Source organism: Dama dama, chromosome 11, assembly GCF_033118175.1.
Source record: "Dama dama isolate Ldn47 chromosome 11, ASM3311817v1, whole genome shotgun sequence".
NCBI classification, from domain to species: Eukaryota; Metazoa; Chordata; class Mammalia; order Artiodactyla; family Cervidae; genus Dama; species Dama dama.
The window spans coordinates 88273323-88295834 of record NC_083691.1 but is presented as its reverse complement, the minus strand read 5'-3'; the positions used below and the strand labels follow the sequence as shown (position 1 = coordinate 88295834).

The 22512-nt window shown below is 38.2% G+C and overlaps 1 protein-coding gene across 4 annotated transcripts in view; it reads left to right on the top strand.

The window, feature by feature from the left end:
- The first annotated feature begins 2345 nt into the window (after positions 1-2345).
- Positions 2346-22512, top strand: part of SPAST (spastin) — a 50413-nt gene continuing 30246 nt past the window's right edge. Inside the window, exons 1-3 of one of the 4 annotated variants that reach the window (XM_061155650.1) lie at positions 2346-3064; positions 17493-17576; positions 19293-19376. In XM_061155650.1, coding sequence (XP_061011633.1) covers positions 2656-3064; positions 17493-17576; positions 19293-19376 — 577 coding nt within the window. In that variant the 5' untranslated portion in view covers positions 2346-2655. Of the gene's footprint in view, positions 3065-17489; positions 17577-19292; positions 19377-22512 lie in introns of all 4 variants that reach the window. The other 3 variants (XM_061155649.1, XM_061155648.1, XM_061155647.1) reach the window with 3 other exon arrangements.

Genomic DNA, 22512 nt, shown 5'->3' with positions numbered 1-22512 from the left:
CCAGGCAAGAGTACTGGAATGGGTTGCCATTTCCTTCTCCAGGGGATCTTCCCGACCCAGGGATCGAACCCGGGTCTCCCGCATTGTAGGCAGACGTTTTTACTGTCTCAGCCACCAGGGAAGCCCAATATGCTGTCTAGGTTGGTCATCAATACGTACCAAATTAATTAAATCTCTCAAATCGATTATTTCATCCCAATGAACTAACATTTTCGTTTTCAGTGATCTGATGTTTTGAGTGTCCCTAGAGGAAAACAAAAGAATGGGAAAGACTAGATATCTCTTCAAGATAATTAGAGATACCAAGGGAGCATTTCACGCAAATATGGGCTCAATAAAAGACAGAAATGGTAGGGACCTAACAGAAGCGGAAGATATTAAGAAGAGGTGGCAAGAATACACAGAAGAACTGTACAAAAAAGATCTTCATTACACAGATAATCATGATGATGTGATCACTCACCTAGAGCCAGACATCCTGGAATGCAAAGTCAAGTGTCCCTTAGGAAGCATCACTATGAACAAAGCCAGTGGAGGTGATGGAATTCCAGTTGAACTATTTCAAATCCTAAAAGAGGATGCTGTGAAAGTGGTGCACTCAATATGCCAGCAAATTTGGAAAGCTCAGCATGGCCAGAGGACTGGAAAAGGTCATTTTTCATTCTAATCTCAAAGAAAGGCAATGCCAAAGAATGCTCAAACTATTGCACAATCACACTCATCTCACATGCTAGTAAAGTAATGCCCTAAATTCTCCAAGCCAGGCTTCAGCAATACGTGAACCGTGAACTTCCAGATGTTCAAGCTGGATTTAGAAAAGGCAGAGGAACCAGAGATCAAATTGCCAACAAATGCTGGATCATCAAAAGAGCAAGAGAGTTTCAGAAAAACATCTGTTTCTGCTTTATTGACTATGCCAAAGCCTTTGACTGTGTGAATCACAATAAACTGTGGAAAATTCTTCAATAGATGGGTATAGCAGACCACCTGACCTGCCTCTTGAGAAACCTGTATACAGGTCAAGAAGCAACAGTTAGAACTGGACATGGAACAACAGACTGGTTCCAAATAGGAAAAGGAGTACGTCAAGGCTGTATATTGTCACCCTGCTTATTTAACTTATATGTAGACTACATAATGAGAAACACTGGGCTGGAAGAAGCACAAGCTGGAATCAAGGTTGCTGGGAGAAATATCAATAACCTCAGATATGCAGATGACACCACCTTATGGCAGAAGGTGAAAAAGAACTAAAGAGCCTCTTGATGAAAGTGAAAGAGGAGAGTGAAAAAGTTGGCTTAAAGCTCAACATTCAGAAAACTAAGATCATGGCATCGAGTCCCATCACTTCATGGCAAATAGATGGGGAAACAGTGGAAACAGTGTCAGACTTTATTTGTTTGGGCTCCAAAATCACTGCAGATGGTGACTGCAGCCATGAAATTAAAAGATGCTTACTCCTTGGAAGGAAACTTATGACCAACCTAGATAGCATATTAAAAAGCAGAAACATTACTTTGTCAACAAAGGTCTGTCTAGTAAGGCTATGGTTTTTCCAGTGTTCATGTATGGATGTGAGAATTGGACTATAAAGAAAGCTGAGCACAGAAGAATCGATGCTTTTGAACTGTGGTGTTGGAGAAGACTCTTGGACTGCAAGGAGATCCAACCAGTCCAGCCTAAAGGAGTTCATTGGTAGGACTGATTTTGAAGCTGAAACTCCAATACTTTGGCCACCTGAAGCGAAGAGCTGACTCATTTGAAAAGACCCTGATGCTGGGAAAGATTGAGGGCAGGAGGAGAAGGGGAGGACAGAGGATGAGATGGTTGAATGGCATCACCAACTCATGGACATGGGTTTGGGTGGACTCAGGGAGTTGGTGGTGGACAAGGAGGCCTGGTGTGCTGCGGTTCATGGGGTCGCTAAGAGTCTGACACGGCTGAGCGACTGGACTGAACTGAACTGAACAACCTCAATCTTCTCAGATAATAATTGCTAGATTGGACCCATTACTTTTGCGGTGAAACTGGGATCAACCATTCCTTGTGGAAGACTGGCAGTAAATGCTGAAAGAAATATAAGAAAACGATGACATCGCAAGTCCTGCGAACTAGCCGAGGGACCCCCAAGCTGCAGTGGTCCCTTTCTTGAGTTGACGGTCTAGGTGCCCTGATTTCGTGCTGCCAGGGTCGGCGAAATCGATTGAGCTACGGGTCCCTAATGGCTAAGTAGGCCGAACTGCACACTGGGAAGTGTAGTTCCGCGCGGGAACGGACGGAATGGCGAGCGGCGCACACGCGCACAAGGAGCTCAGGGCAACAAAGACGGCGACGTGCGCGCACGCGCCGGAGAGAGAGTCGGGAGGGATGCGCTTGCGCTCCCGGCCGCCGCTCTGAGCTACCGAGCGGCCGAGAGGACAGAGAGAGGGAGGGGCAGGAGCCACCGACCGGCGGAGGAGGAGAAGGGCTGTGCTCCCGGGCGAGCAAGGAGAAAGGGGCGGGGCCGGCGAGCAGCGCGCGGAGGTGCACAGCTCCTGGGACCGCGGGGCGCGCGGGGGTCTGTGGCCCTTGCCGTCCCAGTGGCCGCCGCCGTCGCTTGGCCGCCGTCGGTCTGCGGGAGGCGGGTTATGGCGGCGGCGGCAGTGGGAGCTGTGAATGAATTCTCCGGGTGGACGAGGGAAGAAGAAAGGCTCCGGCGGCCCCAGCAGCCCGGTGCCTCCCAGGCCTCCGCCCCCCTGCTTGGCCCGCTCCCGTCCCGCCCCCAAGCCGGCCCCTCCGCCCCAATCGCCGCATAAGCGGAACCTGTACTACTTCTCTTACCCGCTGTTCGTAGGCTTCGCGCTGCTGCGTCTGGTCGCCTTCCACCTGGGGCTCCTCTTCGTGTGGCTCTGCCAGCGCTTCTCCCGCGCCCTCATGGCCGCCAAGAGGAGCTCCGGGGCCGCGCCGGCCTCGGCCTCGCCCCCGGCACCGGTGCCAGGCGGGGAGGCCGAGCGCGTCCGAGCGTTCCACAAACAGGCCTTCGAGTACATCTCCGTCGCCCTGCGCATCGATGAGGACGAGAAAGGTGAATGGGGAGCTGGCGGGAGGGGGCGGCGGCGCCGGGAAGAAAGCGGTGGGGTCTTCGAGGGAGGGCAACACCTGCGTCCCTTTCCTGCCGGAGCCAGCGGGCACCCCCGGAACTGATCTGCCCTGCGAGACCGCTTGCTCGGGGTTAGACCTTCACCTTCATCCAGTTGAAAACCTCTCCCCTTTCAGGCACCCTAGCCGCCGACTTTGTTTCAGATACTAGCCTACACCTACATTTCTGCATGACCCGAGTCCCTGTGAGACAGCTAGACGTGCTGCTGACAGTTGTCCTAGAGTGACCACACAGATCCTTTCTAGCGCTGTAAACAGTGAGTGGCTCGCTCTGAGCCAGGTTTCCAAAAGGTTTTGATATCGAAGAAGCTGTTCCTTGTTACAGGCTTTTAGTGAAAGCAGAGTACTGTGGTGTCAGAAAAAGAACAAATGGTGACTTAATTTTGAAAGGAACAGCTGCATGTGATTACAGCTGAATTTGCACTGTTTTTTAAGTTTCATGACAATTATTTTTGTCAGTATAATTTCTAAGTATTTTCAATAAAATTCTGTGTTAGTATAAAACTTTTGCTAATGGTTGATTTGATCTCATCTAAATGAATATTCCAAATATTCCATTCAGAATTTCTAAATTGAAATATTGAGTGGATAGGATTAGTGTATACATACTAGTTTACAGTAAAATGTAAAGATTTCCGTTTCTGGATGAAAGCAAGGGTACCACAGTCTTCAGATTTCTTTTAAACTAGCATTCTTTTTTTTGTTTGTTTGTTTTTTAGTCTTTTTATATGCCAGGCACTATTTTCTTGGCTTTGCATGTGTAATCTGTTTAATCCTCACCACTACCCCCCTGGGGTGAAGATACTGTTAGTTTCAGTATTTTACAGATGAACGAACTGAGGTTCAGAAGGTTGAAGCAGGTCGTTTGAAATCTATGCTGATTGCTAATGAAAAATTTTTGTGGGGAAGATAATAAATGAAAGTATAACATTTTGAAAATCCCTCCTCTCATCCCTAACTCCAGTTTGCTGAGATCTTTTGCCTCTAACTCCTCATTTGCATTCATTAGTATTTAAAAAAAGCAATCTACAGTTCATTTGTAGTGTTTTCACTGCTGACTCCACAAATTTATAGATTTTCTGTTTCGTTGAAATCTATTTCCTTTGTGGGGCCTTGGACTGGGAAGTAGGATATGAGGGAGGAGGCCGGTATTCATGGGTTTGGAGTGAAAGGACAGAGAGGAGGTTTCAGAAAGTTGAATACAGGAGGCACATTTAAGAAAAGAATACTGTGTGTTTTTGGAGGGAAATTTTTTATTAACTACTTTATTTACCACCTCTAAGGAAGATCCAAGATCACTTAGGAGGATGAAGAAGCATATACCATTATCCCTTTCTAGAGAAGCACTGTTTTATTGCACTATTTTATTATAATAGAGTCCTCTGAAGTTTACTAATCTAGGTCAAAAGTTGAATAGAGGGATAAATTTGAGGGTAGATCATTTGTTGTATTTGAAAAGAGAATGCCAGTACACACAAGGAAATTTTGTTAACACTGAGTGATGGGAGTTGGGAGGTAGCAAAAGAGATCAACGAATACTTAGGCTTTAAAAGAAGCCTAGACTCTTAAAGAGAAATCAGTTCCATGTGAGGGGTAAGTGATGGAAGTGGAATTCAGACCTTGGGTTTCATGCTGGTGATTTATCTTTGGGCATCACATATATGCCTCTATTATATTTAAGTCCTCTTAAAATATTTAAATATTTTCAGCAATCTATGTACCACATATTTCACTCTCTTTCAACAGATAATGTTTCTATTTGAAAGTTTTGCTTTATTTATATTTTAGTTTCTAAAGTGGACATCAGAATAAGCAGTGATAACTCTTTAGTTTGAGTTCTACAACTGCTGCATTATATTCCAAAGGAAATCGGTTCAAACTGAAGCAAATTAGTTATATTCATTTTCCTTTGAAAGTGAAGTAAAACTGAGTTTACATTGTTGTGGTTCTCTTTTATCTCAGGTTTTCCCTTGAGCATATTGAAATTTTTTATATTTTAACCTTAATTCCATAGATGCAAGAGTTCACATTTGAGGTCTGTTTGCCTCTCCGGCATCCTTGACAATACAGAACTTAATTCCAGGAGAATTTCATTCTCTCTCTTTCCTCCTGCATCAAAATATATATGAACAAATAGAAATGAATTGAATAGATAGTCTTCACAAGTTTCCTGACTCTCTGGTTAGCCCCTGAATCATTAAGGAGCTAGTAATGTCCTGCATTCCCTTTCCCTTGATAACTTGACTTAGTTTATAAATATACTGAAAGCCACTTTAGTCCAGCAGCTGAAGTGGGCTATTTCAGACTGTCATGATGTTAGGTAATTGACACATTTGGTGCCTTTAAATAATAAAGGCCAAATTAAATCTTATTGTAACAAAGTAATATGTAAATGTTATTTATGTGGTGACTATTTTGAATTTTATTTTTTTATGGCATACTTAACTGTGATGCTGAACTTTCATAAAGGCCTAGGTTATCTAAAACTATGCTATTTTGATTAGAAAGGAATAGCACAGCAAATTCTATTCACCTAATAAAAGATTATGTGAAGTTTGTTCATTAAAGCATTTATTGAATATCAGTTAATTTGCTCAGCTCTGCATTCTAGTTGTTGACTTGAGAGAAAATTACTTCCTCTCCAGTGAGATGTGTTAAGACGTTTCTTGTGTGATTAATAAATGTGTGTATTCTTTAAAAAAGGTGTGTATTCTTTCGTATATATTATATATCCTTCATTTTTTCCCAAGAAGTTAAATGATTTGTGGATATTTTATTTATTGTTGAACATCTTTGGAAAACTGATAACCTATGATATCCACTGTATATCTGGAGAAACTGGAATTTAAAGAGTGAACGCACAGTAGTAGAATTAGGAGCAGAGTTGAGGTGAACAGATTCATAATTTCATACTTTTATTTTATTCTAAGCAGGTTCTCTATTGTGTAATTCCAAGGCCCCCTTGGAATACTTGGGGAAGAAAAGGAGGTTGTAATAGTGGTTCTTTGGATTAACCAGAACATGAACTAACATGCTTTGCATATGGCTTCTGCAGGTAGACAGGTAGACACGCCTGCAGTCTCCTGAGTAGTACTGATGCTCTAGGTGTGGTTCAATTACCTCAGATATGTAGGACTTGACAGATAGCAAGGGCCCAATGTGTTTTATGAGAGAGATAGAGAGTCAGTTTGTCAAGATAAGACAGGGCTGCATGCCACATCTGTCAACAAGGATAGAAATTATCTAAATAAAATCCTTTTCTGTTTATTTCTAGTCAGTTTATATTTAAAAGAGGTTTTTTTTTTTAAACTACTGTATAATTTTATAATTTCATATAGCCCAACACTGTTCTTTATTTAAAACACACACAAAATACTTGCTTATCCACATCTATTTTCAGAAGGTGACGCTAGAGAGTAGAAATCAGAAGTATCAGATCTGGAGATCTGGTATATTTTCTTTTACTTTGAAAGGATTGATTTCAGGCAATTTTTTTGTGCCTAATTTCTGCTTTAAATGATTAGAACAAGGAAAGAATTATTCTGGTGGATTGACATTCTGAAAATATCATACTTTTCCCAGAGAATAACATTACTTTTTATTAAATATGCAATAAACATTTCATATTTCTTTGGAAGAATAGGGAGTGACATTTGCACTAAAGACCAAAAAGCAGCCATTCTTAGGAACTTCCTCCCTTGTTCTGTTTTTAGGGTTTTTTTTTTTATGATAGTTTATATCCTTCCTCATGTAAAATACAGTTCACCCTGTAAAACTCACCTGGTAACTAGATTCCTAAGATTATTGTTACTCATCCTGATGACAGTTGTCAGTAAATAAATATTAAATTACCAAAGAAGGATCTTTCCTAACCCTTCTTGCCTTTTTTCCACTAGCTTATTCTCTGTGCTCTACCCAATAATAGTTGGATTTTTCAATCTAGCAAAGTATAGATTCTCTGTTTTTCTACTAATTTTCCTCTCTCTTGACCTATATAATAGCAGTGAAGGTATTAATAAGCTGACCTAGCTTTTTTTTTTTTAACTCTTGCTTTGTGAATTAACAACTGCTCATTCTCGATACCCTGTAGAATAAAACATCTTTGAGCACACTCAAACTCAGCAATTTGTTCTGGTAAATGAGGAAAGAAAAATGTCAAAATCGAGGTTTTCTTGGGACTAATAAATGTTTTATAGCCATATAGATATAGCATAGACAGATTATGCTTATTCACATTTTCCTGCTCTTTTGCAGATATTTTATGCTGAAGTGGAGATATTTTGTGCTTAACTGTTGTTGTTCTTAAGTGATTATGCCAGTGCCTTTCAGTGAACGATCACTAGAACACACACCTGTGGCTTACAAAGTGGGACGTATTACTTATTGTAGCCAAGAGAACGCACACCGTGGGGAACCATCCCTTATCTCAGGAAAAGGCAACTAGAAAGAATGTACAGAATTTGGGCTTGTACTCAGTGATTTTTGAAGAGGAGTTACAGAAGCAAGGTTTTGCTCTGGATTGGATGCTTTCAGGAATTGTGGATCATTCTGTAATCAAGTTTTTAAAATTTGATACAGAAGGGGAGACTAGAGTGAGGATGAAGCTATGGTTGGTTGAGAGGCACTCATTAGCCCAAAGAGAAGGATATTTGATGTTTCTAGGGCAGTGTTCATGTTTTGTGTGTGTTTAGACATGATTGCAAAGTAGTCTTGCTTTTATGTTCATTCATCATGATTACAGAGTGGACCTGTCTGATATTCTATGAAATTGTTTATATTCAATATAACACCAAGGCACAGTTGTAATGTCAGATCATTTCCTTGTTACACTAAGGCTTAGTTGATGGTACTAGCTCCTGGATGTCAGGGGCTGCTTTTCGTTGTCTCAGCTTTGAGGGTCTAATTTCATCCTTTTTAAATTGCAGTGCCTCTTACCCAAATTGACATTTGAATTCTAACTGTACAGGATCCTGGGCAAGTTACTATTACACTGAGATAATGTTTGTGAAATACTCAGTACTTGTGCATAGTAGATCCTCAGAAAATAGGAGCTACTTTTATTATTAATTTTACAGTTCTTTTAAGGTTACAGCCTCTAGAGGTTATGCTTGAACATTGTTAAACCTTGATATCTAGTTTTTATTATCCTCCTTTTAGGAAACAGCAGTCTAAATGTGATTTGGGGAAGAAGGAAAATTATCTAAAGAGTGATATAAAAATATATTTGTTAATTATGACTCTTAGTTCAGAAAAAACAAATGGAAGTCTCTTCTTAGCCTCACTTAGTATCCTAGCTTTTTATTACAAAAGAGATAAAATGAATTTTTTGTTCTTATGTATGTACTCATAGATGAATGCATACTTTTTTTTAGGATTGCTTGATTGATTTTTGGTTATGCTGGATCTTCATTGCTGCATGGGCTTTTCTCTAAGTGTGGCCAGTGGGGGCTACTCTCTAGTTGTGGTGCATGGGCTTTTCTCATTGTGGTGACTTCTCTTGTTGCAAAGCACAGGCTCTAGGGAGCTCCGGCTTCAGTAGTTGGAGCACATGGGTTCAGTATTTGTGTCTCCCAGGCTCTAAAGCACAGGCTCAGTAGTTGCAGTACAGAGGTTTAGTTGCTCCAAGGCATGTGGTATCTCACCGGATCAAGGATCGAACCTGTGTCTCTTGCATTGACAGAAGGAATTTTTTTTTTTTTTTTGCACCGCTGAACCACCTGGGAAGCCCAAAATGCAAGCTTTTGATAGACAATTTGGAAAATACCAATAATGCACAAAAGTTAAAATTATCCACCATCCATCCATAGTAAATACAAAAGATTTTTAAAGAAAATAAGTTGAAATTCTTAAGGTTAAAGAAAATGTCCAAAACTGTAATGATTTCTTTACATGGGGTTGAAAACCTTTCCAGTTAAATAGGGAAAAAAATAAACCTTCATTTCAGAAATAAACCTTGATGTTTGAACATGAAAGCAAATACGGCCTTTTTGCTGAATTAAAATAATAAAAAGAATCCTTTCTGTAATAGTGAACTATGAGAGAATGAACCTGGTAGCTGTCAGTCTGATGCTTCATGGCCTCTATAGTTTATTGTGGATTAGCACACATTAAAATCTACTGTAAGGTCTTTAAAGATTCCTGTTACTTTCAAATGTGACACTTGCAAGCTGCTAGCAGAAAATTGTGTAGGAAAATGGATATACTTATTTCCTGGAGTTGTTTGTAGAATGTTGCTTAAGAAGGACTAAATAGATGAGTAAAAACAGTGGGCTTTAAGAGCAACAATACAACTGTGCGTACAGTTCTGCAGTAGAAGGATTTATATTTATCAATAGGTTTACTAAGTATGCCAAAAGTAATTTTCACGTATCTCTTTTATTAAAATATTATCCCATGCCCTGTTTCATTTGATCTTTGCCACACGGAGTTAGGTAGAAGAAGTGTCATCTTGTTTTTAGGTAAGGAGACTAAAGCTCAGAGAGATTGCCTGACTTTCCCAAAGTCAGAGAGCTCTTAAATGATGGAGCAAGGACTTAAATCTCTACCTTCTAACTCTTCTAACTAGTTAGAAGTTTGCAACTTCCAACTAGTTGCAAACTGACATCCTCTTTACCCAAGCTGCTCTTGTTTTGATCTTCTCAGTGGCAGTCTGGGTACTACTAACATGTGAAGAAAAAGATGCAATAGATAATTCACAAATTAGTCCAGTATTCTTATCTTTATTTAAAGATGGATATCATCAGTATTTTTGTTGCTTGTACAGTAACACACATCAAAAATTAAAATAATGCATGAATATAGAAAGTGAAAATCTTCTGTAATCTTATCCTTAGATGATTACTGATAAGTTTCCTGACTTTGTCTATTACATAAATATTTATTCATTAGAAGAAAATGAATCATGTTGCCTAGAAACTGATCTGTAACCTTTTTTACTTAATGTGTGGGGACTCTCCATTTCAAAATACTTAATCTTCAAATACAAAAAAAAGCTTGTATTTTTTTTTCAGTTTTAAGTACACTTTTATTAAAGTGTACATGAAGTACACACTTTGTGTATTGCTTAATGAATTATTAAGCTGAACATAGCAGTTTGAAACCTCACCAGGTCAAAAAATAGAATATTGCTCTGGAAGCCTGCCTTTCTCATCCTCCCTTCTGCTCACCACCTTTCCACACCCTGCACAAAGTTATCTTTGGTTCCTAACTTCTTACACCATAAATCAGCTTAATAAATGAAATCATACAGTTGACATTCTTTTTGTGTATGGCTGCTTTTGCTGAATATTATGCTTGTCAGGGTGCTTCCCTGGTGCCTCAGATGGTTAAGAATCTACCTGCAGTGCAGGAGACCTGGGTCCCATCCCTAGGTTGGGAGGATCCCTAGAGAAGGGAATGGCAACCCACTCCAGTATTCTTGCCTGGAGAATTCCATGGACAGAAGAGCCTGGTGGGCTACAGTCCATGGGGTTGCAAAGAGTCAGACACTACTAAGCGACTTTCACTTCACTTCATGCTTGTCCAATTAATCTTTGAAGTTACTTTTGGCAGTAATTACTCATTTTCATTGCTGTGTACAAGGGGTCAGCAAACTGCCTGTGATTGGTCATTTAGTAATTTTTTTTATTGTGGTAAAACATAGATAACAAAACTTGCCATTTTAATGATTTAGAGTGTGGGAATCAGTGGCATTAAATACATTCACAGGGGACTCTGGCAGTCGTTAAGACTCCTTGCTTCCACTACAGGACGCATGGTTCAATCCTTGGTCGGGGAACTGAGATCCTGCATGCCACATGGCCAAAAAATAAAAGAAAAATACATTCACGGTATTGTGCAACCATTACCACTATCCGTTTCTAGAGCTTTACATCCTCCCAAACCAAAACTCAGTACCCATTGAACAATAACTCCTCATTTCCCCTTCTCTATTCTTCCCTTGTCCCAGTCCCTGATAGCCTCTGTTTTGCTTTCTGTCTATGATTTCGCCAATTCTGGGTACCTCATATAAGTGGAATCACATAGTATCTGTCCTTTTGTGTCTGACACTTCACGTAGCATTTCGGCATCTATAAGCAATGCTGAGGCATGTAACAAATTTCATTCCTTTTTTAGTCTGAATAATATTCCATTGTATGTGTATGCCATGTTTTGTTTATCCATTCATTTGCTACTGGATATTTGGGTTGTTTCTATCTATTGTTGATAATGCTGCTCTAGGGACTTCCCTGGTGGTCTAGCGGCTGAAGTTCCATATTTCCTGTGCAGGTGGCATGGATTTGATCACTGGTCTGGGAATTAAGAGCTTGTATGCTATAAGGCATAGCTAAAAAAAATAATATTATAAATATTGGTATACAAGTTTCTGAGCCCCTTTTTCAGTGCTTTTGAGTATCCACGTAGGAGTAGACTTGTGGGATCATATGTTAATTATTATGTTTAATTTTTTGAGGGACTGCCAAATTGCTTTCCACAGCAGCCTTGCATTTTTACATTTCCAGCACCAGTGCACAAGGGTTTCTAATTTCTCCACATTGGTTAGTTTCAAGGTTTGTTTACTTTGTAAAATAATGGCCATGCTAATTAATGTGAAGTGGTATCACATCATAGTTTTGATTTGCATTTCTGTAATGACTTATGATGTTGAGCGTCTTTTCATGTGCTTATTGTCCATTTGCATATCTTCTTGGGAAAAATGTCTATTAAAGTTCTTTGCCCATTTTTGCATTCATTTTTAAGAACTTATTAATGGCTTCGCAGGGTCTTTGTTGCTGCACATGGGCTTTCTCTAGGTGCAGCAAGTCGGGAGTCACTCTCTAGTTGTGAGTGGGTGCGCTTCTCATTGCAGTGGTTTCTCTTGCTGCTGAGCCTGGGCTCTGGGTGCTCGGACTTGAGTAGTTGCAGTACTTGGGCTCGGTTGTTGTGACTCCCGGGCTCTGGAACACAGGCTCAGTAGTTGTGGCGCATGGGCTTAGATCTCCTCAGGGTGTAGGATCTTTCCAGGGTGGGGACTGAACCCGTGTCCCCTGCATTGGGAGGAGGATTCTTGACCACCGAACCACCAGGGAAGCCCTCATTTGTTGTTGTTGTTGTTGAAGTGTTGAGTAAATACTTCAAGTGCTCTTTCACAACTATTCAACACTCATTTATAGGGGGTGTGATCCAGTAAAGCTTTATATAGAAAAACAGGCAGCTGACTGTATTTGACCCTTGGGCCACTGTTGTTCATAGATTATGTACTTCCTAGATTATGAGCCATACTGTGTGTGTAGTTCAGATTATTGGCTAATAGTTTCAGCTACAACTGCAACCATTGATTGTAAGCTTCTGCCATCCCATTCTTCTTTTGATTTGATGTAGTCTTGTTGGTTGAGTTTGAATGTTATTGGGGCCCATATAGGAGAGAGGGAGATGTATAAGGGAAACCAAGAACTGCTGAAGGCCTTTTGTGTGCTGGAGATCATTGTAAGTTTTGAATTTTCTGCCGTGATTTAGTCAAAAGGGGGAATTCCCTGGCGGTTCCATGGATGGGACTTGATGCTTTCATTGCCGGGACCTGAGTTCAGTCACTGGTTGGGGAACTAAAATCCTACAAGCTGTGTGACGTGTCCAAAAAGAAAAATATATATAAAAAATTTAGTCAGTAGGGTGGTCATCGAAGGTTATAGGCTGTAGATTCCCCTAACTTAAGGGATTTAAGTGATTTGAGTGTTGGTGTCAGTCTGTATGCAAGCTAGCCTTTTTCATTGATGTAAAGGCCCAATCAAAATCTAGGAATCTTTGCCACTAATTCTCCTGGGCATGCCCTGGAATTCATTTTTTGTCAACTTAGTTCCACGAGTCTGGTCACATTCGCATTCAGAATTGATGACAGGCTTCCCCGGTAGCTCAGCTAGTAAAGAATCTGCCTGCAAATGTGGAAGACCCTGGTTTGATTCCCGGGTCTGGAGGATCTGGCGAAGGGCTAGGCTATCCGCTCCAGTGTTCTTGGGCCTCTCTGGTGACTCAGCTGGTAAAGAATCCGCCTGCAATGCAGGAGACTTGGGTTCAGTCCCTGGGTTGGGGAGATCCCCTGGAGAAGGGAACAACTACCCACTCCAGTGTTCTTGCCTGGAGAATTCCTTGGACAGAGAAGCCCAGCAGGCTACAGTCCATGGGATCTTAAAGAGTCAGATACGGCTGAGCGACTTTCACTTCACTTAAAGCAGAGACGTGCCCCAGATGGTAGACTCAGCTCTTTAGCGTTTCTCTTTTTCATGTTTTGGTAATTTTCAAAATAACCATCCTGATGGGCCTAAAATGATCTCTCCTTCCAAATTTTGGTAATGTTCACTGTTTTGAAAACTCTCTGATCCCTTCAAATGGATGTTTTTAAAATATTTTTTCTAGTTTTTCTTTTCTAATCTTATTCTTGCAATCACAGTTTTAGCTCTGGTATTACTATCCAACTCAGAATAATTGTTCTTGTATCTAAATGTTAGAGTATTGCACTTTTAATTATTGAGGTATAATTTACATACAGTAAAGCTTGCCTTTTTTAGGGATCTGTGTAGTTCAGTGAGTTTTGACAAACAGTTGTGTAAACTGTCACTACAGTCAGCCTGTGGAATGTTCTGTCGCCGCAGAAGCCCCCTTGGGTCTCTTTCTAGGCCCCTTTGCCCTCCCCTCAGCCACTGGCCATCAGCAGTCTGCTCTGTCACTGGAGCTTGTCCTGTAGGTGGCGTCATGCGGTGTGTAGCCTCTATGTCAGGCTCTTTTCACTTAGCATGTTTTGAGATTCATCTCTGTTCCTACATGCATCAGTATTTTGTTCCTTTTTATTGCTGAGTAGTATTCTGTGTATGGTTGCACCCTAATTTGTTAATCTGTTCACGAGACGATGGACATCTGGGTTTTTTCCAGTTTTTAGCTCTTATGAATAAAGTTGGTGAACATTCATGTACAGGTCTTTGATGTTTTAATTTTTTAGGGTAAATATGTAGAAGAAGAGCTAAATCACGTGGTAAGAATATGTTAATGTTGTGAGGAACTTCCAGACTCTTCCAAAATGGCCATTTGATTTTGTAGTCACTGCTGCAAATGTATGAGAAATTCATTATACTTTGTCTTGTAATTTTTCCCATTCAAAATTAAAATCTTATAGTTTTGTAGTTCCCTAATAGCTAATGATGTGGAACATCATTTCTTGTGCTCTTTTCTTTGGTAAAGTGTATGTTTTGATCTTTTGCACACTATTTTTTAATGACTTTAAAATATCATTGTAAGAGTTCTGTATATATTCTGGTTACAAGACCTTTATTAGACATATTGTTTGCAAATATTTTCTCCCTGTCGGTTTGTGGCTTGTCTTTATATTGTCAACTCTGTCTTTTGACGGGCAGGAGCTTTTAATTTTTATGAAGTCTGGTTTATCAATTTTTCTTGTTAAGGTTTGTAATTGGCCTAAAGCCAAGATCACAAAGAATTTTGTCTGTTTTCTTTTATAAATTTTATATTTTTAGGTTTTACATTTAGGTCTATAACCCATTTTAAGTTAATTTTTGTATGTCATGTGAAGTTTTTTTGCTTATAGATACCTGTTATTCCAATGTCGTTTTTTTTAAAAAGTTCTTTCTCCTTTGAATTACCTTGTCATCTTTGTCAAAGTCAGATCAGTAATGTCTGTATGGGTCTATTTCTGTATTTCTGTCCCATTGATTTATACATCTCTCCTTTCTCCAGTGGTCTTGTGCTTTTAGATAAGAGATAATCTATGCATTTTCATTTTCTACTATCATACTGACATCCGAGATTCAAATAAGGCAGTAAATCAACTTCCTATTAACCAAAGACTATTAGGTAATTGAGTAATTATTGAGCATGTGAGTTTATTTGTACAGAATTAGTCATTTCACTTGCCTCTGTGTAATGTGGTAAAATTTCTTAAAAGATTTTGTTCAGATGTTGCCAGTGAGAACAGTCATACACTGTTAATAGGAATATAAATTGGTATAAGCACTTTCAAAAACCATTTTGTTGATTTCCGGTTAGTGGAGAGTATGTGATGAACCTGTGACTCATCAATTCTACTTCTTAAGCATATGTGTATATACTCTAGAGAAACTGACACATGTATATAAAGGGACAGGTACAAGACTGTTTACTCTAACATTATTTGAAATACTGGAAAACTGGAAACCTACATATCTTTTCATAGGAAATAGTTAAACTATAGGATAGGATACTATACAGAAGTCAAAATAAATGAACGGGATCTCTATATAGTCACATAGATCTCAGAAACAATGTATATGTTTAAATTAAAGTGATAGAAATAAAATAGGAACAATAGAAAAAATGTGCAAGTAAGATAGGCACTCAGTAATATTAATTTCTGGGAAGGAAAGGAGCATGGAAATGGGAAGAGGAGCAACAAAGAACTTTTCTGTTGTATCTGTTAAATTGCACTTTATTTTTAAAATTCTAAAGCAAATGTGACATTATTATCAATATTCCTACCACTCAGAATGCAAATGCTATTTTACTGATTTTTGTCATTTGCTGCTTTTTTAAATTATAAAACTAAAAATGTAAACAGATTCTTTTAACAAAAACCTGGAAAGTAAGCATCTACATAGTTTGAATTGACTTAAGTGCTTAATAATTTCTTCATGTGTCATTATCAAGTACTTATCGAGCACTTATTCTGGATCAGGCACTGTAAAATACTAATGGCACCATCCTAAGTAAGGAAGTACCCTGAGGGGCCGAATCTAGTTAGTGATTTACTTGAGAGTGGGCGGAGGCAGGTGGTCGGAGGTACACACTGATAAGGGGACAGCGTTTCTTTTTTTGAAAAGTGTTTGACTTATTTATGGCTGTACTGGGTCTTCATTCTTGAGCAGGCCTTTCTCTAGCTGCGGTGAGTGGGGGCCACGCGCTAGGTGTGGTGCGCGGACTTCTCGCTGCGGAGGCTCCTCTTGTGAAGCTCGGGGTTTAGGTGCCTGGGCTTCAGGAGTTGCATCTCTTGGGCTCAGTTGCTGAGGCTTCTGAGCTCTCGAACACAGGCTCAGTAGCTGTGGCTACAGGCTTAGTTGCTCCACAGCAGGTGGGACCTTCCTGGGTCAGGGATCAAACCCGTGTCTCCTAAACTGGCAGAGGGATTCCCCACCACTGAGCCACCAGCGAGGCCCAGCAGCATTTCTTAGTTATTGTGTGTGATGTTTTTAATAAGACTTCATCTATTCTTTGTTATCAAGAGAGTCCTAGTATTTTATTGATGATGACATTTCAAATTATATTGAAGAATAGCATGGGAATTTTTAATTAAATAGGGACATGAGTTGGGAAAAACGAAAAGCAGTTCTTATGGATGATTTCCACCTTTGCTTTACTGTGTCTCTGTATTAGCCACTTATGAGGTGTTGCAGATTCTAAGGACCAAGAAATTAATTTTAAAAACCAATGAAATTTGCATATACTTGTTACCACTTTAAAGAAATACTCTACACATATTTTGATCATGCTGAATTTTTAGGTCCTTTTGGAGCTTAATTTTGAATCAAGAATAAATGTCATGTTTCAGAGAAAATAGAAATGTGTTACTAAATGGCCACACTTGCGACCTTTCATGCCAGTTCTCATGGTACTGTCATTTGTTAAATAAAAACTAACTCTTGAAAGGATCGCCCAACAATGAACATGTTACATCATATTTGAATACAGTTAGGTTAAACAGTGCTTATTTTTTCTCATTATTATTGAAATCATGTTTATGTTTTCTAACAGTATATATTTTAAAAACCATTTATCTAAAGTAAAATCTTGAGGAGTCAAGTTTATTTCCCTAACACGCTATTACAGTGGTTTTAAGCATTAATATCATGAGATAATAAACAACAAAAGACTCTCCGCTCTGAAACTGAGAAACATTGACTATGTATTCCTCTCTTGCAGAGCCACTTATTCATTAGGATGCTAAAGGACTAAGAAGTCACAGAGTAACAGTTTTCAAGCTTACTTGATCACAACCCCCCCCCGCCTTTTTTTTCCTGTGTATCTCCTGAAAAGAGCACGCTTTCGGAAATGTTTAGTGTATTCTTAGGTTCGGCTTCCCTGGTGGCTCAGACAGTAGAGAATCTGTCTGCAGTCCAGGAGACGCAGATCTTCCCAGATCCTCTGGTTCAGGAAGATCTCCTGCAGAAGGAAATGGCAAGTCACCTCAGTATTCTTGCCTGGAGAAGCCCATGGACAGAGGAGGCTGGTGTGCTACAGTCCGTGGGGTCACACAGAGTCAGACCCGACTAAAGCAAGTTAGCGCATGCACACAGACACACATGTGATTTATACAAATTATTATTTTTATTTTAAAGTAGGACAAAAGGACCAAGCTGTGGAATGGTATAAGAAAGGTATTGAAGAACTAGAAAAAGGAATAGCTGTCGTAGTTACAGGACAAGGTAAGGTTGTATTTACATTTATTTAGTACATAATTTACATCCCAAATTATATTCACATGATTGCCCTGATTTCAGATATGTTTATCTAAATAAAAGTATTTAACAGATTTTTAAATGTTACTGTTAATCTTTCTAGACTTACAGTTAATGCTTTATTACCTGTGCTAAAAATGAAGTTATGATGAAATATGCTTAAACTTGATTGCCTATAGCAGTAAGATAAAAAATAGTATATTACTTGTGTCCTCCCTGGAACCAATGATTCATGATATTTTAACCCTATTTGTAGCCCTGTCTTTGAAACCTCATCCTTTCCTCGCTGTCAAGACAGGGAAGGAGTAGTTAATCCACAGATCCCCCTTTTGCACTGTGGGTAATGCTTGACTGCATGTTAGAATATGAGATGTAATGTTTTTTTGATTTACACATGACCTTTTGAAATGAAAGTTGTTATTTTTCATCTTTTCTGTCACATCAAATTAAAAATCAGAGTCTAATATTGTCGTTAAATATATAGAAAACAATTTTTGCACACACACTGTGTACCGAAGCATCATTTTATGTGCTTCATACTTATCATCTCTTTTAATTTCACCACAGCCCTACACTCTGAAGCTGCTACTGTTATTCTTATTTTTCAGATTAAAAACTTAAGTGGGAAGAAGTTAAGTAACTTGCCTGAGGTCTCATAGGCATGAAGAGGTAGAGTCAGGATTTGAACTCAGGCAGTCTGGCTTCAAAACCTGAATTCTTAAATACTGTATGTGAATATTTGTGATATGTCACACTATTAAATAAGTAAAGTACTTTGGCTATCATAGCTCTAATAAATTCAGAAGCAGAAATTATAATACATGGGCTAAGAATCTTAGCCTTAGGGATCAATCCACCCAATAGATATTTTATCTGGCTGACTGATTCTGTAATTTATATCAGGTAATCTCCTATAACTACAATGTGTTCAATATTTACCATGATTTTTTCTGTCTCCTTTTTATTTTGACTATTTCTCTAGCTACTGGTCTCCTATATATGAGAGAGCAGAACAAGTAAACATGGGAGGTTGGGTCTTGGAGACTTTCATGAGTTTATGAGCATCACTTTATAAATTATGTACAAAATATATTTACTATTTTTTGTCAAATGTGTAGAAGAAGAGGTCAAAGAAAATGAGTTAGTTATGAGAAAAATATTTCATTGAATTGAAGATGCTTTCGAATGTACCACTGAGAAAAAAATGTCAGTTAAACTATTAACACATTCTCTTCTTATCACATAGAATTTGAATTTTAACCTTATTCAATTTGCCGTCTTGATCTTATTTAGATATAGCTGTAATATAAATATTAATATCCATAACCAAATTTTTTTATGCAGAGGCAGTGATAAGCTGTGTTGTGACTGCAGTCTGGCTGATAGCATTAGTAGGTTGGCACTGGTGTTAAAACACTTCCCAACTTCAGAGATTTTTAAATGTAGGGGAAAAAATATGTCTCATCACCCATGAAATCCATGAAATACCACACTAAGTCTGATAATATCATAAGGAACTATAACTGATTTTTTTAAAGATATTATTTGAAAATGATATTTTCTTAATTTCTTTATAAAGACAATGACTTCTCTTGAGATTAGTTGTTATGATAACTTATCTTGAAGCAGTATTAGTAGGTAAATATAGATATTTTAATTATTTTTTTCTGCTTTTTCTTTCAGGCGAACAGTGTGAAAGAGCTAGACGCCTTCAAGCTAAAATGATGACTAATTTAGTTATGGCCAAGGACCGTTTACAACTATTAGGTATCAATTAATGAATTGTGTAACTGCAATGAGATGCATTTGAAATCTGTGTTTAGTGAAATTCTAAATGTAGTTAGAAATAAATCAGTGATCACACTGGATCAATGATCACACGAGAACACACTTGAAAATGTGTTCTAGTCTTTTTTTAAACTCATGAAAATTTCTAAAATACAGAAAAGAACATATTGAACTAATTATCTACCACTCAACTTTGGTAATTATCAGTTTATCATTGGCCTTGATTCAAGATTGGCAAACTATAGCCTGTGGACTCAGGTCAGTTCACTGCCTGTTTTTATAAGTTGGCACAAAGCTACTCTCATTTCTTTGTATAATATCTGATTGCTTTTGTGCTGCAGTGACAGAATTGAGGAGTTGATACAGAGATCATGTAGCCTGCAAAGCCTCTTAATATATAACTTTTGAAAATATTTTAATATTTACTCTCTGGCTCTTTACAAAAAATGTTTGTAAACCCCAGTTTATATCCCTGCCCACTTCCCCCAGCTTCATATTACTATTTTGAAACTATTTCTTGATATCTTTTTATTTTATTTATAAATATCTTATATTGTATCTCAAAAGATAAAGATGCTTTAAAAATGAAATTCCCAAAGTGAGAAGAAGAATGTACCTTCTTATGTTTCCCTTCTTCCCTTATCTCCTGTGTACCATTTGTATTTTTCACTTTGTACTTGGAACCTTCAAAAAGAAAACTCATTTCATTATGGGTAATGAAGGTAATGATTCCTCCTTCTGAGGAAGCTGTATTAAATGGGGTCATGGACATGACCACCGGGGGTAAAAAATTGCCAAAATACCATTATCACACCTAAAAAAATAGTTCTTTTAGTAACAAACGTGAAAGTAATAGCCGAAGAAGGTCAGTTTCTTGATTTAATACATACTATGCAGTCAGTATCTCATAATTTAATAACTGCTACTATATTTTTTATAATTTAATTGTTTGAATCCAGATCTCAAGCAGATCCATACTATATGTCTTTTTTAAGATACACATCTGTTTTTTTCTTTTTCTTGCAATTTATTTATGAACCAAATCTTTGCCACATAGTTTTTCCTATAGTCTGTATTTTGCTGCATGTGTATTCATGTTATCTTTTAATATATTTGTGTCCTCCCTATAAATTGATATGAATATAGAGCCTTAATTGGATTGAAAGTAGCTTTTTATTTCTTAATGATAAGACTGCTTGATAGGTGGTTTTGTGTTTATCCATCAGTAGTTCTTAATGATGTTAGTAGCAGTTGATGATTTGTGCCCAGTGACATTGTAATTGTCATTCTTTCTGTGTTTATCAGTTGGAAAAGGACTATAATGAGAAACTTCTCATTTTCTATTTGATGGTATAGGCTTTAAAAATATGTTACGGTAAATCTACCTTTCAAACAAAGGGGAACTAAAACCCACCCTTCTTGGATGGTTGGTTCTACCATAGCTTGAAGTGGTATAGATAGTATAGAAACTTGGCAAACAGGCAGACTTTACTTGTTGCTCTGCGACTGTGATAAGTTATTTAGCATGTCTCAGTCTTTTTTTATTTCATTTGTAACATGAGGCTGATAGATAATTATTGTCTCACTATATTTGTGACCAATGAATTGTTGAGTAAGCAAGTGCTCAGAAATGCTGGGTTTTGTTCATCTCCTTACCTGTGTGTAATCACCACCCCTGCTTTTGAGTAGATATATATATATTTGTATTTTACTCATTCAGTCATTCATCCATTCATTCTTACATGGTCTGTTGTGTTTATAAATTTTTCCCCCACATTGTTGAAAAAGAAGCCCTTACTGTTTTCAGATAGCTAACAAGACAGTGTTCCCCTGACTCCTGTGGCTGACAGGGTTCGCCTTCTTAAGTGAGGGTTACTGTGTTACAGTATATCAAAGGTTGTTGTGGTAAAATAGTTACCTAGTTGTTCTAATTGGTCCCTTCTATGTGTTTTAGCTGTAACACCTTGTAGTATATATACAGAGTATCAATATATGTGATGTAGATTGTTTGATTATGGAACATTTTATAACCTGTTTCAAATTGAACAATAGCTGGTTTTTAATCTTTTATTGTAAGTTGTGATATGGTAAAACATTAGAAGCAGCTCATCAGTTTGTAGACCTGTCTTTAAATGCAGCTTTGTAATTTTTTTGTGTGTTATTAGAAGAATGGACATAAAGGATATATAATAATATAACATGAAGCTAGGTATTAATAGAATTAATATTTGAATGCTGTTGTTGTCTATTATCAAAAATATGATATGTCCATTCATGAAAGACATTACTTTAAAAATGAGAGGGTGGAATAAAAGACATCATCAACATATTCCTGTCTTCTGAGAACGCAGAATGTCTGGGAGTTATATACAAAAGACAGTAAAGATGAAGTGTGCAAAAGTGCACAATAGAGTGTATTTGAGTATCGTGTGCTATTTAAAAAATGGAGCTTTTCAGAGGTGGGATGGCTGATAGGTATCCAATTAGGATGGAGAATGATATTGGGAGTTCCCCATACAGACTGGTTTGAGAGGATATATCTTCTCTGATAGAGATGGGGAAGAGTTCCTATGTGTTATATATCTTTAACTTAGTCAAAGTGAACTTAGAGCAAAGGTTAAGTGTAAAACCTGCTATAAACAGAAAGGTGATTTTGGCACTGGCTTCTTGGTATACTTGGCAGTTGCCCTTTTAAAAAAATTTAGCTTTATTCAGTGTCCAGTTATTGAATCCTTACTCTGTACCAGATACAGTGCCAAGGGATATAAACAATTTATTTCTTAACTTGGGAAATACTTATTGGGTGCTTATCATATTGTAATAGGATATAGACAAGGATCCCTGTGTCATAGAGTTTATGTTCTAGCAGGAGGAATAATGACAGTAGGCAGTAGACATACAGAATAAACAAGTTATACCATGTGTTAGATGGTGATAAATACATGGAGAAAAGAAAGCATAAAATACAGTACAAGGGTTTAGGAGTAGATGGGAGGTGGTCTGAATTTTTAGCTTTAAATAGGATGGTCAGGGTATGCCTCTTTGAGAAGCTGACATCAGTTAATCTTGCAAGTGCCTGGGAGAAGAATGTCTATGGAGAAGTAAGAGCTGATGC